The sequence below is a fragment of the Hevea brasiliensis genome, chromosome 2, assembly GCF_030052815.1.
Source record: "Hevea brasiliensis isolate MT/VB/25A 57/8 chromosome 2, ASM3005281v1, whole genome shotgun sequence".
Lineage (NCBI taxonomy): Eukaryota > Viridiplantae > Streptophyta > Magnoliopsida > Malpighiales > Euphorbiaceae > Hevea > Hevea brasiliensis.
Window position 1 is genome coordinate 119337633 of NC_079494.1, and position 17869 is coordinate 119355501.

At 38.1% G+C, this 17869-nt stretch overlaps 1 protein-coding gene, 1 non-coding gene and 1 pseudogene across 2 annotated transcripts; 2 read left to right on the forward strand and 1 right to left on the reverse strand.

Annotated features, from left to right (window-relative positions):
- The first annotated feature begins 1233 nt into the window (after positions 1–1233).
- LOC110663751 (probable alkaline/neutral invertase F) lies at positions 1234–8538 on the forward strand (annotated as a pseudogene).
- A 208-nt stretch (positions 8539–8746) lies between these two features.
- Positions 8747–8817, reverse strand: TRNAG-CCC (transfer RNA glycine (anticodon CCC)). The gene has a single exon. It is a non-coding gene; the product is annotated as a tRNA-Gly (tRNA).
- Positions 8818–9537: 720 nt separating this feature from the next.
- Positions 9538–10271, forward strand: LOC110663750 (uncharacterized). Its single transcript, XM_021823154.2, has one exon. It carries the CDS (start codon positions 9734–9736, stop codon positions 9986–9988), a length of 255 nt encoding a protein of 84 aa, XP_021678846.2. The 5' UTR covers positions 9538–9733; the 3' UTR covers positions 9989–10271.
- The last annotated feature ends 7598 nt before the right edge of the window (positions 10272–17869 follow it).

The window sequence follows — 17869 nt, forward strand, 5'->3', positions numbered from 1 at the left end:
TTTCAGATCTGATACAATCATATAATCCACTTTAGTTGTTCGAATAATCAAACCAAGTTTAGTCAGACATGGGTTGGGTTGCTTGAATTTGTCATGAGAAAAGCTCGACATCAATGCAGACACAAACACCAAAGTTTCTGCTCCAGTTGAGGCGACTCCACATCCATCATTTGGATCGTCTTTTTTGGGATTGTCTTGATTGTGAGGGTTGCTAGGTTGTGTTCTTTGTTGGATTTTTGGGTTGTGTTATTGGTTGGATTTCTGGTTTTGTTCTTGAATTTTTCCATGGTATTTTTATGTGTTATGGATTTTATATGGAATTTTTGATGTAATTTAGGTTTGTGATTTTGAATTTTTTATGTGATTTATGTTTGAATTTTTGTATTTTGTGCTCTTCAATTTTTTTTAATTTTTATTTTAATTAAAAATATTAAATAATTTTCAATATTTAAAAATACATAATATAATATTTTATTATTAAAATTGATATTTTATTAGGTTTGGTTTATTTGGTAAAAAAAAAAAAAATTGGGCTTATTTGGACTTTGATGAAAAGTTGAAGAGTTTACTTTAGAAGTGGAAATTTTGTATCGTGTTACCGTAAATGGCTCGTGACTCGTTAGGACACAATGCAATTATACTCAACTCTGAAACGACACGATTATGCTCAACTCGAACACGACATGTTCATTAATCGTGTCATAAACTCTCAACTAAATACGATATATTTATTAAACAGGTTACACAACATAATTAATATAATCTGTTTAATAAGTAAGTTAGTTTAATAGTTCACACGACATGAGCCATATAATTCATATAAAGACAATTTATTAAACAAGTTAGCTAACTAGGTCATATGACATGAACCATGAAATTTGTATAACCTGCGTATTTGAAAATTGTAAAAGGGTTGCAAGGGAAGGGATAGGACTTAAACCTAAGTCTATCAAATGCTTATATAATTAATAATCAATTACACTACATATTAAGTCGTATAATCGGCTCATGTAAAAAATTAGTAGCTCTAATTAGTTTGAATTTATTTTTTCAATATTATATAATTACTCTTACATATGACATAAGGTATGTATGAAATGTAATCATATTGAAATTCAAGAAGGAATACGGGTTGTGAACGGCTAATTATTATTTATATTGAAAGCATTAAAAATAATGATTTTTTAAATATAAAAAAAAATAATTTTTACTTAATTTTAAAGAGGTGAATCCTTATATTTAAGAGATGATGTATGTGTGGCAATTTGGATCGAACAATTTCCCAGTGTGAAAATGTGGCTTTTCTCGGTCCAGTTCGTACTGTAAAACCGTGGAAAAGATTCAAAGCTCCGCGTTAGTTTCACATTGCGAAGGCTCACCATTGTATCCAGCCGGAGCAAAGCAGCATCAACTAATCGTTCCCGTCTTCAAACTAAAGCCTTTCATCCCCAATTTACCCCTGCTGTTATGTCTCAACATTTCATCAGTTATTCACTCATTGACCCCGTATGTGGCTGTACTTCATTTCTCCATAGCCAATGGCACCATTGTAAATAAAACGAAGAATAAGACCTAGCTGCTTACCAAGGACACTCTTCAACTTCTCGAATTTTGCCTCTCCAACTGCCAAAGCAGAAACGCACACACACAAACGCACCAGGCTTTTCGTCTACCAGAAAGACTCCTATCGGTCTCACCATTCTCTCTCTCTCTCTCTCTCTCTGTGTGTGCTTGACTTCTCTCTTTTTCTCTCAATAAACCGTTTCGCTTTCTCTCCTGAGCGGAGCCGAAGAACTGTGAAGCGTATATCTATCTCGTACTTTCAATTCCTTCTCTAAATTGCTTATATAGAATCTGTTTTTTTCTCTCTAACTTGTGCACTTCGTGTTTACTCTCTCTAGAATGCACCCGAAGCTGCGAGATCTCCTTCAGCTGGACGAGGTGTCTCCACTTACGACATTGAAGACGGCGGGTTCCTCGACCACCGGTGGTTTTACGGATAAAGAAGTTCTAAAGAATAAGACGCAACACTCGCCGGCGAAAGACCTGAAGCCAGAAGAGTCACGAGTCACCTTGAAGGATGTCTCTGCAAATGAAGAGGCCGCTGCGTCTGATATTCTGCTTCGTCTTAAACAGAGCGGCATTTCAACCTCTCAAGTTGAGTCCCAAGCGCCTGAGAAATATCTTGAAAAACCAGATTCAAAATCGAGCGAGAAATCATCAGATTATATAGTGCTTGAAGGTTCTAAGATTAATGAGAAACCTGCAGTTTCTGAAGAAACCGAGGGTTCAAAATCCATTGATTAACCTCTGTTTTCTTCAGACGTTGAGAGTTTCAAAAAGACCAGTAAATCTTTATCTTCTGATAAAGAACCTTCTAAATCAGGCGAGATTTCTCTAGATTTTGCTAAGAAATTAAAAGTAGAGTCGACTGAGAAATCTTTAGCTTCCTTGGAACAAGAACGCTCAAAATTCGTTGAGAAAGGTCCAGACTCCTCAGGCAAAGGAGAAGAATCGAAGTCCGAGGAATGCTCCGCTGCCTATGCTCCTGAGATGATGGGAGGAAGTCCGCCGGAAAAGGCTAAAAAGACCGTGAGAATGCAGAGCATCAACATGGTGTCTGATAATGTGCATGTTGCGAAGCTTGCGACTTTGAAACCGTGTCCAAGCGTCGGCACGAATCTGGAAGTCTTCGATCTGAACATATCTCCTGGGATACGATCGAACGTCGGTGGGCTTCAGGTGAGCCCAGAAAGCGGCGCGATGGTGGAGGAGGCGTGGGAGAGGCTCAAGAAGTCTTACGTGTATTTCAAAGGAAAGCCAGTTGGAACTCTTGCCGCTATGGATCCCAGCGCTGAGGCTTTGAATTACAATCAAGTAATTTTTTTTTTTTCTTACGATTTCGACATTTCAAAGCTATAATTAATTTGTTTAATTTCTTGTATATCTCTAAACAATTTTCACGTTATTTGAGAAGAGATTGAAGTTGCATACATTATAATATAGACATATGTGCATGTATCATATCAGCAATTGGTGGAATAATTTTTAATTCTTTTGGTGGTATGAAAGATATTAAATTTGAAGAGAGTATATAAGTGATAGAGTTATGTTATCTATTAAAATAAGTAATTAATTTAATATTATAATCCAAAAACTTATACATTACTTTTAGCAAAAATGTTTATTTATTAATTTGGTGGAAATTTGACATTTCTACAATTTCTGGCCCTTCTATTTTATATGGCATTTAAGACGCTAAAAAACAGAATTCGAGTTATGTTTTGTAGTCTGTGCTTTCAGCCCCTTTTATAAGATGACACAGGGATAGAGAGGAGAGAAAAAGGAAAATCAGAATTCAAGTTGTGTTTGAATTTACAACTTATATGCGAATTAGTTTGGACATTTCTTCAACCACTGCATCATTCAATTTGGTATTCAGATTAGGAGACTGGATTTGAAGATGAGATGAAACTAAGTTTCTAATTTAATCCTTAGTCAAGCATATAATAATATTACATTGTTAAGTTGCTTGTTTGCTGGGAAAATAAGTTGCTTTTAGACGATACCATTTTAATTGAAGATTTTTCCATGTTCCTCTTTTCTTTTTCTCGACTTCTATTATTTTCACACGTTTATTAATCTGTAGGTTTTCGTGAGAGACTTTGTTCCTAGCGGCTTAGCGTGCCTATTGAAGCATCCTCCCGAGCCTGAGATTGTAAAAAACTTTCTCCTAAAGACGGCACCTTCAAGGTTGGGAAAAGAGGATTGACAACTTTACTCTTGGAGAAGGTGTCATGCCTGCAAGTTATTAGGTTCTCTTTGACACACACCGTCAAAAGGACATCCTGGTTGCTGATTTTGGTGGCAGTGCAATTGGGAGAGTGGCGCCTGTTGACTTAGGATTCTGGTGGATTATACTGCTTAGGTCCTATACCAAGAGCACCCGTGATTATGCACTGGCAGAACTCCCAGAGGTTCAGAGAGGAATGAAATTGATACTCAATCTTTGCCTCTCAGACGGCTTTGACACTTTCCCCACACTCCTGTGTGCAGATGGATGCAGCATGATTGACAGGAGGATGGTGAATATTCTCTTTTTTCCCTACCTTAAATCTTTCTGTGAGCCAATTTTGGTAGATATGCATTTCACATTAAGAGACAATGGCCATCCCAATTTAGTCTTCAGGTCTTTTCATCAAGTCCTTCACTTTAAGATATTGTCATTTAGGATTTGTTCATTACCTGTTGTTCTGCGTTTTATCCAGGCAAAACGTTTTCTCATCTTTTGGACGCTGAATGATGAGGTTCAGAGTTGAGAGTACCATTTCTTTTTTCAATGAACCTTGCGTCTTCATGGTCAGAGAAGGCGGTAACATAATATTTATAGCAGAGGGCTGACTTGATCTTGAAATGAAATTCTCTCTCCTTTGGTTCATCCTTTTTCTTTGGATTTATTGGAGCAAATCCTTCTGATTGTAAAGCCATATGCTGAATTGCGAGTAGTTGCAAAAGAAAACTTGAAAAATAATAAAACTAGTTGCCAAAGAAGAGAACAGGATTGCTTGGAAAGACTTGGCAACATATGCCAAATTAATTAATATCACATTGAGAGTTTTGTATTAGGTCAATGAACAATTGTTACGTATCTTATTTTACATCCAATATACATGCCACTCATTTGTTGAATTGGTGTAATACACCAAGTGTTTCAGAAAAGACATTTTGGGTATATACATTTAATCAATCTAAAATTGTCATATTAGCTAAATCATGGTAAATCTCACATTTAAATACATATTGATAGTTTCCTATTGGCTAAGTGCATAAACACTCAATTGTAGATGGGAATTTCTCGTACTTTCCCTCTTCAAGTTGGTGTAAAATTTTTTATTCCTGCTTTAGGAAATTACATAATCGCTCACGATGGACTATAACTGTGAGTTTCACTGGCATTATGATTTGAAACAGGGAATATATGGGTATCCAATTGAAATCCAGGCACTTTTCTTTTTCGCACTGAGGTGTGCAAAGCAGATGCTAAACCCGGAAAGCGACGGCAAGGAATTGATTGAACGGATTGATAAGCGGATCACAGCTCTTAGCTATCACATCCGGAAATATTATTGGCTGGATTTCACACAGCTAAATAACATATACCGCTACAAAACTGAGGAATACTCCCACACTGCTGTCAATAAATTTAATGTTATCCCAGAGTCTATTCCAGACTGGGTATTTGATTTCATGCCTTTGCGAGGAGGTTATCTGATTGGCAATGTCAATCCGGCTCGCATGGACTTTCGGTGGTTCTTAGTTGGGAACTGCATTGCCATTTTGAGCTGCTTAGTGACGCCTGCACAAGCAACAGCGATCATGGATCTGGTTGAGGAGCGATGGGAGGACTTGATTGGAGAGATGCCCTTGAAGGTCACATACCCGGCATTGGAAGGACATGAATGGAGGATTGTCACTGGATGTGATCCTAAGAACACAAGATGGAGTTACCATAATGGTGGGTCTTGGCCAGGTGAGTAGCATGCACACAAAGCCTAGAATGTCATTTTAACTTTACATGTGACTTTCTCCCCCAATTTCAAAATGGTAAAATCTTGCCTGTGCATTAGTTATGCCAGCATTATATATGCCTATCTAGCATAACATTATTTCTTGGATTTGCCTATTAAGTTTGAACTGTACTTTTTCTGTGACCCACGTCTAGTTTTAAGTATGAGCGTCCTACTTTGCATCCCTCCAATGTTACTGAATCAATTGCTAGGATTAAACGCCTATCTCAATTGGCTAACTGTTTCACGTTCAGCAGCTACTATGTTATTTTACTGGATTGGATTAATATCCTTTTGTGTTTTTGCAAGCATGATCTGTAATATTCATACAATCTGAAACATTCAATTCAAAATAAATGGTTAAAATATCATTATCTAAAAATAGGATTGATATATGAACTAACAAACCAATTATAAATTAACAAATAAAAAAAACAAGTATTATATATATACATAGAGAGAGAGGGTCGTATCAAATAATAAAGTGATAAGTAAAGTATTGTTTCTACAAGAAATTGAGTTTAAGTATTAGTCTATGGTTGCTTCAATTATTTAGACTAATGGCAATTTATAAAAGAACTAAATTAATTAAATGTAGCAATTTAAATAGAAAATAAAGAAAATAGGAAATAAGTAATGTAAATAAAATTTTAATCTAGATAAAAATTAACTAAATTAATAATGAAAAAGCAAGAATAAATACTAATTGATAGTAAAATTGATTCAGAGTTGGGATTTATGAATTAAATTTTTTGAAATTTGTCTTGGTTCATCCAATTTTAAGAGAAAATAGAGTTTGAAAGTGATTGATTCTGAAATCTTTTCATATATTTTTCAAGCAAACTAAAGAGTATTTTAAGAAAATCAAACCTACTTTCGTAAGATATTTGATTAACTTAAAACCTATTAAGTTTTATAATCAATCAATGAATCCTCTTAAATCTCTAATTTATTTTTAAATCTAGGTATTTTTAAGTTCAAATCCTTAATTATCTATCAATGATTTTTACTTTTTGGTTCTTCAATCAAATATTAAAAACTAGACCCAATAAGATCCAATATTAAGTAAGTCATAAAGTATACAAGAAAAAAAATTAAAACTCATATTTATATAAATCTGGATAAAACTCAATCCAAATTAATAAATAAATTTAAAACATTACAACCTAATTCTGAAATCTTAGAAAATTATTCTATTATAGTAAAATTTACAAGAGAAAATGATAAAACTAACGAAGGAAACATGAAAATAGATTAAAAATAGAAAAACTCAAGTGAACAAGAGTCTAATACTCTAAAAAACTGTAGTTGAATGTCACTTGACAGCTCTCCTCTTCTTCTTATTCTTTTCTTCCGTTATTCTCTCTTTCTCCTTACTTCTTCTTTCTTTCTACTTAGGGCAAAAACTAGATAAAGATATTTTTATATGGTCTCAAAAGTTACTCTAAAATAGGTCTAAAAATGGATAAGGACAAATAAATTGATAGGAGATGAAGTAAAGAAATTTCCGACTCAACATAATTTTTCATGTTTCTGAGTGCCTGCTGACAAAGTTGCTTAACTCTAAGCAACATCTTAAGTAAGATTCCAGGCGCTGCATTACGTAGTGGCACAGAGTAAGTAAGTTTTTAACAAATCTTGACAGGTTTTTTATTGCAATAAATTTTTCATTGTGCTTGACTTCTAGTTTAACCCGAGCCACATCTTAAGTGCAGCGACATATCCTAAGCAGGATTTTAAGCAAATTCTCATTCAAATTTCGGTGGGTTTGGATTTCAAAACTTGATTTTTTCATCTTTTTTCATTTTTCAAGCTTCCAAACCTCTCAAATCATATCCTAATGCATCATTGACCTTCAATTCACCATAAAAACATATTAAAAATTTCAAAATTTTAAAAATCAAATATAAAGTAATTAAAATTAATAATTTAGCTAAAATAAAGTTAAAAACATAAAAAATACTCAATTATAAAAGCAAAATGGATGCAAAACTACTCTAAAATACTTATATGAAATGAGTGTTATAATATATATATATAAAATTAAATTTTGTGAGACTCATTACTAATTATTTATCATTTTGTGATTAATTTGTCATTTTATGTATGCATGGCTCGATACACTAATTTTTAGTACATTATTTACTTACGAAATTATAGTTAAATTTTAAATTTTAAAAAATAAAACATATTTTTTTATGAATGAAAATATACCGAGTATACTCAATAATTTATCTCATATATTTAAATTTACATGAATTCACTGTTTCACATATACTGTCTCATACACTGGAGGCTCTTCCGCTCCTCTTGGTTGCTTTTAAACACTGTACCCATATGTGCATATATCTAGACAAGCTTATAGAAGTTGTGTCGGTTTTCGACCAAAAAAAAAAAGTTGTGTAGGCGCTTGGAAGTACACCTCGTGGACAGGGGCACAGGGCATTTCATTGAATACATCAACAAAGACAAATATGTGCGCTTGATAACATTTTGTTGTGTTGATGATCATATAAAAATTACATTTGACATTTGGCAAGCTGGGCTGCATGCAGTTCTGCTATGGTTACTTGCTGCAGCATGTATCAAGGTTGGAAGGCCACAAATTGCAAAACGAGCGGTAGAACTGGTGGAGCATCGTCTATCCAAAGATGGGTGGCCCGAGTACTATGATGGCAAGACTGGCCGGTATGTTGGAAAACAAGCAAGGAAGTATCAGACTTGGAGCATTGCTGGCTATTTGGTTGCTAAAATGATGATAGAGAATCCTTCCAATCTTCTAATAATCTCTCTTGAAGAGGACAAAAAGATTGTCAAGCCAAGTATCGCCCGCTCTGCCTCATTTTGAGGGGAACCACAATAAAAATTTCAGAGAGAGCGAATAAATACAATTGCAGATATTAAAGGTCATTGATGAAAATCTTAGCACTTTCTATACCCTGCATTTTTTGAACTATTTTTTGGTACAGTCCCTTGAGATATGACAGCAAACTTTTGCGTTCATATATGGAGTGGGAAAAATTATACATGGAAATCAACACTCCGTTTTAGCCAATGCAACTATATTTGAAGTGCTGAGATTGAAGATTTTCACAAATTTCTAGATAATCGTTAAAAATAAATTTTGCCTAAACAAGTAACTGTTACAGTCCCCCAATATTAACATGAAACTAAAAGAATGCGCATCCAGGGAATCGAACCCTGGTCAGTACCGTGGGAGGGTACTATGATACCACTACACCAGATGCGCTCGGTCTTTGGGAGGCAGCTATGTGATAAATATATCTAAAGTAATTCACAAGTCACTTCTGCTCCGAATTTGCATCATAATTATTAGGTCTGACTCTGGTTTTAAATTGGTCCATTCAATAATTCGTTATTGCCATTTAAATGGCATATATAGGACCATATCTTTCTAATTGGCATTTAGAAACTGAATCTGATGACACATGATGGCTATCTCGTTATGATTTATCTTAACTAGACAGTTTGTCGAAGTGTTTTTCTTTACATTTCCTCATGTATTTCTTGAGGCTTGCCATAGAACTAGTTTGCATGACGAAGGGATACTCGTGTCAGGAATGGATTATGCATGAATTGGACTTGGCAATTGATAGACCACATAACAAAGCTGGTCAAATAATGGTCAAAGATGTCCAATGGAGAGTGTAAGTAGGCCATCCAACTGGTAGCTGATGAAAGTGGGTGAGGCACGGTAAAAGCTTAATGTTGAGTACATCATGATGGGCTAGGATTTGATGTGTCGATTTTAGTTTTTTGATTTAGTTTTAAATTTTCAGTGATCAAATTTAAATTTTAAGTCTTTATTTTGAGAACGGTACTCGGATAGGCCCGATTTCAAAAGATAAAATCTTATTCAAATATGATCTTTTACAATCAAATCACGGCGGATCAGGCCCAGTCCATTGCTAAGTCAAATTTTATTACCTTATAACGCACCGAAATAACGGACAAACAACGAACGGTCCGTTACACCCAAAAGCCAAAGATTCCGTTGAATAGTTGTTTCTGTCCCTCTCATCATGTCCTTGTGCAATAGCTTTGTTTCATGTCTGTTTCATCATCTTTGAGATCCCACCCTCCCCTCTAGGGTAGAGTTCAAGCAAATCCAAATCGAAATTCAGCCTTCAGTTCAGAGTTAGAAGATGGAAAACAACAACTGCAGCTTTATCTCATGCGATAAGCTGGATCGTGTGGCCAACTGGGTGGGGAGCAACGTGGCCTCCGCATTCTTCGCTTCCCTCGAACGCTGCTCTTGCATCAACCTCAATACCACCGACCTCGACGATGACGACGAAGAGGCCAAGGATCGACCTCTCATGCTCTCCAAGCCCACTGTCCACGATAATCCCCACGCCTATCTCACCGCCGCCGCCTCCACCAACTCCGTTGCCCATTAGTTCACTGTTTGATGATAATAATTATGATTATCCATCATATAGGGTTCGCTTCCTTTTGTGCTTCTTTCTAAAAAATACTCCTGCATATAAATGTGATGAGTTATCCTAGAAAGTGTCCTGGGCTGCATTTTGTTGTTCTTAATTAATTAATTAATCAATCAAGCAACATTTACGTTTTTATAGAAATTTGGGGGCTTTTAATGTAAATATTTCTCTGAGACTAATCGTGGTTCGTGGGTTCTCTCTGAAATTGATGCTTGATTGCTCTTTCTTGGGATGAGAATGAGGTTTGATTTCCCTTCTATGGGGATAATTTAGCCATATTGTTTTGGATGCACCTAAGACTGTCATAAGATTTCTAAGCTGCTTTCTTTGTAGGGGAATTTTCTATTCATTTGCAGCAGTGGCACATGAATATGTTTAGCTATTTGAAATGTACTATCCAAAACGTCTATTGGTTTTGCCTTATAATCATATGATGTGGGGGAGGATGATTTCAATAAGATAAATGGCCATATGACAACCGTTTTACATTTGTCACAAGCCTCCACCATGGACTGTAATAGAATCTAGATTCATATCGATTTAATCATGCAAATGCAGAATTATCTTGCCTCTGCGCCTGTACAAGTTGAAATGAGCATGCCTGTGAATCTGTTATAACTAATGTTGTAAGAAATTTAATTTTTATTTAGTATTCTATATTGCATTGTGGCTTAGTAGTCCAAAAAGTACTTTTCACTGCTTCAAAACCAGATGCCATCATTTAGCCTTGTTACCATATACTTTTGGAGTGAACTAAGTGCACGTTTCCCTTTATTTCCATTTAATTATCATTTTTGAGGCATTAACCGAGTTGTTGCTGAGCAACAAGGTGCCTGTTTATTTCCGGTGCTCCCTTTGAATGGAAGCTGAAATCATTATCATGCAGGTTCAGAAAGTGGGATTTTTGTGTGTGGGATTTTTGCTTTGAAGAGATTTAATCCTCACACCTATGTAGTGTGAACTGAAGTTTTATGGCCTTGTACTGGTTTTCATTCTTCATTCATCCTGAAGTCCTGCTTTTTCCTGACTTGATAATTCAGTAGCCTTAGATGGAATTCTGCAGCAAAATGCAATTTTAACTGTATATAAACTGGTGGAAATTGGATATTTGTTTTGAGCTTGATATTTGTCTAGTTTAAGGGTGTTTTTAATAGATTGGCTGTGAAGATTACTACTAGTTTTTTCTATTTTGGATTTCGTGCCTTATTTGATCTGTTGCGCAGACAGAGGAGACAAACTTTGCAATGTACATGCCATGGCCTGCACGAGTAGAATAAGCTGGGTACTGGCTATTCTCGTGATGCCATAGAAAGCAAACCCACCCATGTATGAGGGGACAAAAGAAATGATTCATGGCAGGTTGATAGAATTTCATTTATATAATATGGAAGGACATAATTGGAATTGCATGCAGCTAGCATATGGTACTGGATTTCACCGGTGAAAAATGAGATAAATACAACATCAATTGATAAAAGCAATTAAAGGGTAATCACTTATCTCCATGGTCTCTCCAGCAAACAAGCATCAGCACACAGCGTTTGATAATGTAAAGCCTTGCTCGCTTCCCCTTGAGAATCCTAATGGGGACTTGAACTTTTGCTCGTCTTCTGGGTCTAAAAACCAGACATCCCATGGCGATGAGCTTTTATCCCTTGTGAAAACGTAGAAAGTTAGGTATGAGAAATAAAGAGAAGAAGGTAATAACAATATTTGTCCTCTGCCATTAACAACATATACTGTGGTTTCTTTGTTTCTGACAAAGACATAGGTTACGAAAGTTTGTTGCAAAATTTGTCTTTGGCGAAGCAAATTGCATTTACGGTTATGATAATTTCAGTTTTGGAGGCAATATCTTGGCTTCCTTGGATGCTCCCCAGAGGAGTAGCACTAGCATGCCATGCTATTGAATTTTATGCTTTGCTGGCAAATTCATGGAGGAAATTTTGGTTATGTGTCTCCTGGACCAACGCCAACCTACACAGGCGTTTCTATACACTTGTCCTATTTAACGTTTCTTTCTCTGCCACAAGGGAACATCACCGATGCTCCATGTTCTTGCCTTATCATCTTTTAATGGCAAGGATCAAATATTTTTTTGGTAGTCAGCTGATTGAATTTTAATAGAATAAATTTGAATAGTATTTAATCTGATTTAGGATGAGTTCAAACTTAAAAAATAATACATATATTGAGTTTGAATTTTGAACAGTAAGTATCTCTTATTAAATATGTTTATATAAATAATTAATTAAATATAAATGTCACGACCCAACCTATGGGCCGGACCGGCACTAGGACCTGGGCCAGCCTAAAGCCCCCGAGGCTCGTAGTAAGCCTTAACTATTCATTTACCCAACTCTAAGGCCCGTTTGAGCCCAATTTCAAGAAAATAAAAGGACAGAGTCCGGCCATAAAATGGACTTACCAACGGGGAGTTTTCGACTCACCCGACCTGTAAACACAATATATAGTCAATTGGGAAGCTCAGCTCACCCTCCACATACTCATCAACATAATAATAAATGGGAGCTCAGCTCCCTCATCCAATCCATCAAACATGATAATAATATTACAGACCATAATCAAATAAATACTTCTAACACATGCGGAAATTCTAGGAGTAAATAAAATTACAAAACTATTGATAAACAACCTGCGAAGGAGAAAAGCAGGTTAACCACAATAAAATCCTCCTGTAGCCTGAAAAAAATATTGAACAGGAGTGAGCGTTCGACTCAGAGAGTAAAATATCAATTTTAACCATAATCTCTATAACTATCTAGAACTAATGCAACCTGTGGAGTGAAATGCAACAAAGAACCATATTTTCACATCATAACAACAAAAGGTAATTTGGAGCACTCACGCACCTGTAACATCAATCATTATATATGGAGCCGATCCCTATACGACTCTCTTAAATCCAACGTGCCGTGAAGAACTCAGACTTCCACTTAATAACCAAATCGGGGTCCTAGCGAAGAACTCAAGCGTGTCTACCCCAAGGACCGGTCCCAGAAGATCTCAAGCCGTGTCTACCCGCCCTATCCATAGTCCACACCACATTACACGCACGCCAACGCACGCACCGCCTCCAAATTACCACAACAACATCCATGGCACGCTAACAGTTATGAATGCAACATAAATCGTGCCTAGAGTTTAACTACATAAATATTTACATATAAGTGATGCATGGGCATGCTTGAAAATATAATAATATCGAAATTACAATTAAAATTAATATTTTACTTACAGACTTGACGGCAATCACTGTGGCGGCCGGTGAGGAAGAAGAAGGTCGGCTCACGACAATTATATTACAATTATTTAATACAAATGACTCAATACAAATCAAGAAAAGACCCAATACGTCCTAAGTCGTGCCGAAAATCCGGCAGAGTCTCCCCTATACCTAGGACCTACCCAACCTGCAAAAGGGCTCAAAACACACTTCTATATCCACAATCCATATATCCACAACTCAATCACATCACACAGCCCCTCCCGCCCATCAAATCAATCATCCTTCATAATATGTTAAATTTGAATTTTGTGCTTTTATTTTATCTTTTTTGCAAAACCTGCTCAAATATGCTCTAAACATTATAATACTCTGCCCCTGGGTCCTTAGAAATATTACTAAGCTATTGCAAAAAGAATCGTAATTTTCTAAGCTACCACAAATATTTTATGGATTTTTAATCCTATTTAAGCACTAAAAAATTACGAAAAAGCAAGGTTCGGGTTTACCTTTGTCGATTCCGACTTCGGGAAGGCTCTCGGGACGTCTGACAATGGGGGGCTAGCCAAAACCTCGGTCCAATTCGGAGACTTTTCCGGTAACGGGTCTGTCTGGCCCGAAATTTGCAAACCCGGTCAACTGTCGAATTTCCGCGAATCAAGGATACCTACACGAAGCCCATAACACGGGGGTTAGTACATAAATTTTTCAGAATTTTCTAAGCTCATTAAATGCTCGGAAAAACACTGCGAAGTTCCGTGGGACCCACCGAAAAACGATGTCGGAAAAATTCAAAATTTATGTCGTTGCGAAGCTCTCGACGAATGGAGCGTGCTGGTGGCCTCGGTTTTCTCGTGGGATTCACGGTTTTCGAGAAATCTAGCCCAAAAGTCGAAATGGGCTAAAATCTTCCCGAGCAAAAATCGGACAAACCGCTCGATGGATTTCGGCGTTCTTGGTGTCTATGGAAAGCTCACGAGTAGATGATTTTGACACAAGACCGGTCAATTGGTGGCCGGATCGGCCGGATTTGGTCGGGAAGTCGAAACGCATTGTAGGTGGCGTTGCTGCTTTTTCCGTCCGTTTAGCGGCGGCCGGGAGGGCTGGCGCGCCAGGTCAAGGTGGCGGGTGGGCCGGTGGGTGGGGAGGAGAGAGAAAAGAGAGAGAAAAGGGAGAGGGACGACGCGCGAGGAAGAAAAAGGAAGAAGGAAAGGCCATCCGATTCGACCGGTCCGATCCGGTCTTGATTCGCGGCTCGATTCGAATACAAAATTTTGAATTTTTACTGCCTCGGGATCGAACGAGGTCCAAAATTCAAAAATTTAAAACTCGAAAAAATACGTAGACTCCAAATATATTTTTAGTTTTGTCACGTGGTCTTTAAATTAATTTTTAAAATCATCAAAGTTTATATTTTCGGAAAATCGAACCCGATTTTTAAATCCGAAAAATCTCAAAAAAAATTACAAAAATTTAATAAAATTAAAATACTAAAAATGCTCATAAAATTAAAAAAATTGGGGTGTTACATTCTTCACCCCTTACGTAAAAATTTGTCCTCGAATTTTACATAAGGCAGAATAAAGCACATGATTATACATTGAACAAATAAGGGTACTTGCTACGCATGTCCCGTTCTGACTCCCAGGTGCACTCTTCCACCGACTGACTCCTCCACAAAACCTTAACCATAGGGATCTGTTTGGATCTTAGCTGTCTCACTTGGTAGTCCACTATGGCTACATGTTGCTCCTCAAATGTCAAGTTCTCTTTAGTTCTATCACATCCACATGAGAAGGATCGGGAATGTATTTCCTGAGCATGGAGATGTGAAACACGGGATGAACGTGAGAAAGGTTGGGTGGTAGCTCCAACCGGTAGGCAACTGCTCCAACTCTATCCGTAACCTCAAAAGGTCCAATATACCGAGGTGCCAACTTGCCCTTCTTTCCAAATCTCATGACTCCCTTCATTGGAGAAACCTTCAAATACATAGTCGCCATCGCAAACTCCACATCCCTCCGTCTGGGTCCGCATAACTCTTCTCATCGAAAGCTATCCTCGATCGTTCTCGATTAAAGGAACTACCTCTGAAGTGTACTGCACTAGGTCTACATCATGCACCTTCGCTTCCCCCATTTCTGTCCAACACAGAGGAGACCTACACTTTCTTCCATATAATGCCTCATAGGGTGCCATCCCTATGCTGGAGTGGTAACTGTTGTTGTAGGCAAACTCCACCAAAGCTAGCTGCTCATCCCATTGACCTCCAAAATCCAAGACACTCATGCGAAGCATGTCTTCCAGTGTTTGGATTGTCCTTTGACCGTCTGTCATGCGAGGGTGGAAAGTCAGATCAAGTTCAACTGTGCCAAGTGCCTCTGCAACTTTCTCCAAAACCGAGAAGTGAATCAGGCCCTCATGGATATTATGGAAGCCAAACTCCATGCAATCGACTATTTCTCGAATGTAGAGCCGCATACTGTGCTGCAGTATGTAGTCTTTACAGGCAAGAAGTGAGCTGATTTGGTCAAGCGGTCTACAATTACCCATATCGAATCATATCCTCGCGTGGTACGAGGCAACCCAGTCACAAAATCCATAGTGATCATTTCCCACTTCCATTCTGGGATAGGGAGCTCTTGCAGCTTCCCTGACGGTCTCTAGTGTTCAAACTTCACCTTCTGACAAGTCAAGCACTTGGACACAAAGTCTGCTATGTCTCTCTTCATACCATTCCACCAGTAGCTATCTTTCACATCATGGTACATCTTGGTGGAACCTGGGTGGACACTGTACAGTGTGTAGTGTGCCTCTCGCATGATTTCATTCCTGAGGTTGTCCACATCGGGCACACATATCCTAGAACCTTGCACTAGGGCGCCATCATTGGCAAATCCAAACTCACCACCTTCACCTTGTTGTACTCTTTATATGATCTTCATCAATTGTTGGTCTCTGTGCTGGGAAACTCTAACTCTGTCCCTCAAGTATGGCCTCATTGAAAAATGAGCCAACAATACCCCCTCTCCTGACAGATCTAGGATTAAACCTTGATCCATCAACTCATGTACCTCCTGAATCAATGGTCTCTTCTCTACTGAAATGTGCGCCAAACTACCAGAAAATTTTCTGCTCAAGGCATCTGCCACAACATTGGCTTTTCCAGGGTGGTACTGGATGGTGCAATCATAGTCTTTCAGAAGCTCCATCCATCTCCTCTGTCTCAAGTTCAAGTCCCTCTGCTGGAAGATGTACTTCAAACTCTTATGGTCGGTGTATATCTCGCACACTTCACCATACAGGTAGTGTCTCCAGATTTTTAGTGCAAAGACTACAGCCGCCATTTCCAAATCATGGGTGGGGTAGTTACGCTCATGCCTCTTCACCGCCTTGAAGCATAAGCCACTACCTTTCCATTCGCATCAAAACACACCCTAGGCCAACTCGAGGCGTCACAATACACGGTGTATCCTTCACCACTCACGGGTAGTGTCAACACGGTTAGACACTCCTTAAGCTTCTGGAAACTCACCTCACAGTCATCTGTCCAAATGAATGGAACATTCTTCCTGGTCAACTTAGTTAGGGGAGCCGCTATCCTGGAGAAATCTTGTACAAAACGCCTATAGTAGCTAAACCCAGAAAACTTCGCACCTCGTTGTAGGCCTAAGCCAATCGATTCTGACTTCAATTTTCTTGGGATCCACTTGAATGCCGTCACTAGAAACCACGTGTCCCAAGAATGAGATGCTTTCTAGCCAAAATTCACATTTTGAAAATTTGGCATATAGCTGGTGCTCCCTCAACGTGTGCAACACCATCCTCAAGTGCCACACGTGTTCTTCCTCGGTCCGAGAGTACACCAAAATGTCATCTATGAATACGATGACAAAACGGTCCAAAAATGGCTTGAACACCCTGTTCATAAAGTCCATGAAGGCTGTTGGTGCATTAGTGAGTCCAAAAGACATCACCAAGAACTCATAATGACCATATCTTGTCCTGAAAGCCGTTTTGGACACGTCCTCATTCCTGATTCTCAACTGATGGTAGCCTGATTGCAGGTATATCTTGGAAAAGAATCTAGCTCCTTGGAGCTGATCAAACAAATCATCGATCCGAGGAAGTGGATACTTGTTCTTCACGGTGACCTTGTTCAGCTGTCTGTAGTCGATACACAACCTCAATGACCCATCCTTCTTTCTCATAAATAAAACAGGAGCGCCCCAAGGTGAAGTGCTCGGACGTATAAAACCCTTGTCTAAAAGCTCCTGTAGTTGCTCCTTCAGCTCTTTCACTCACTGGTGCCATCTGTAAGGTGGCATCGATATGGGGTTTGTACACAACATCAATGCAAAACTCTATTTCCCTTCCCGTGGCAACCCCGAAGCTCCTCGGAAGACATCCATGAATTCTCCGACAACAGAACATTTTCCATGCCGACACCTTCTACGATGTATCTCTCACCAATGCCAAATACCCTTGGCATCCACGCCTCAACATTTTTCTAGCACTAATTGCTGACACCAAATTATATGGAGCCACGCTCCTGTCACCATCAAAGCTAAACTCTTCCACACCAGGTA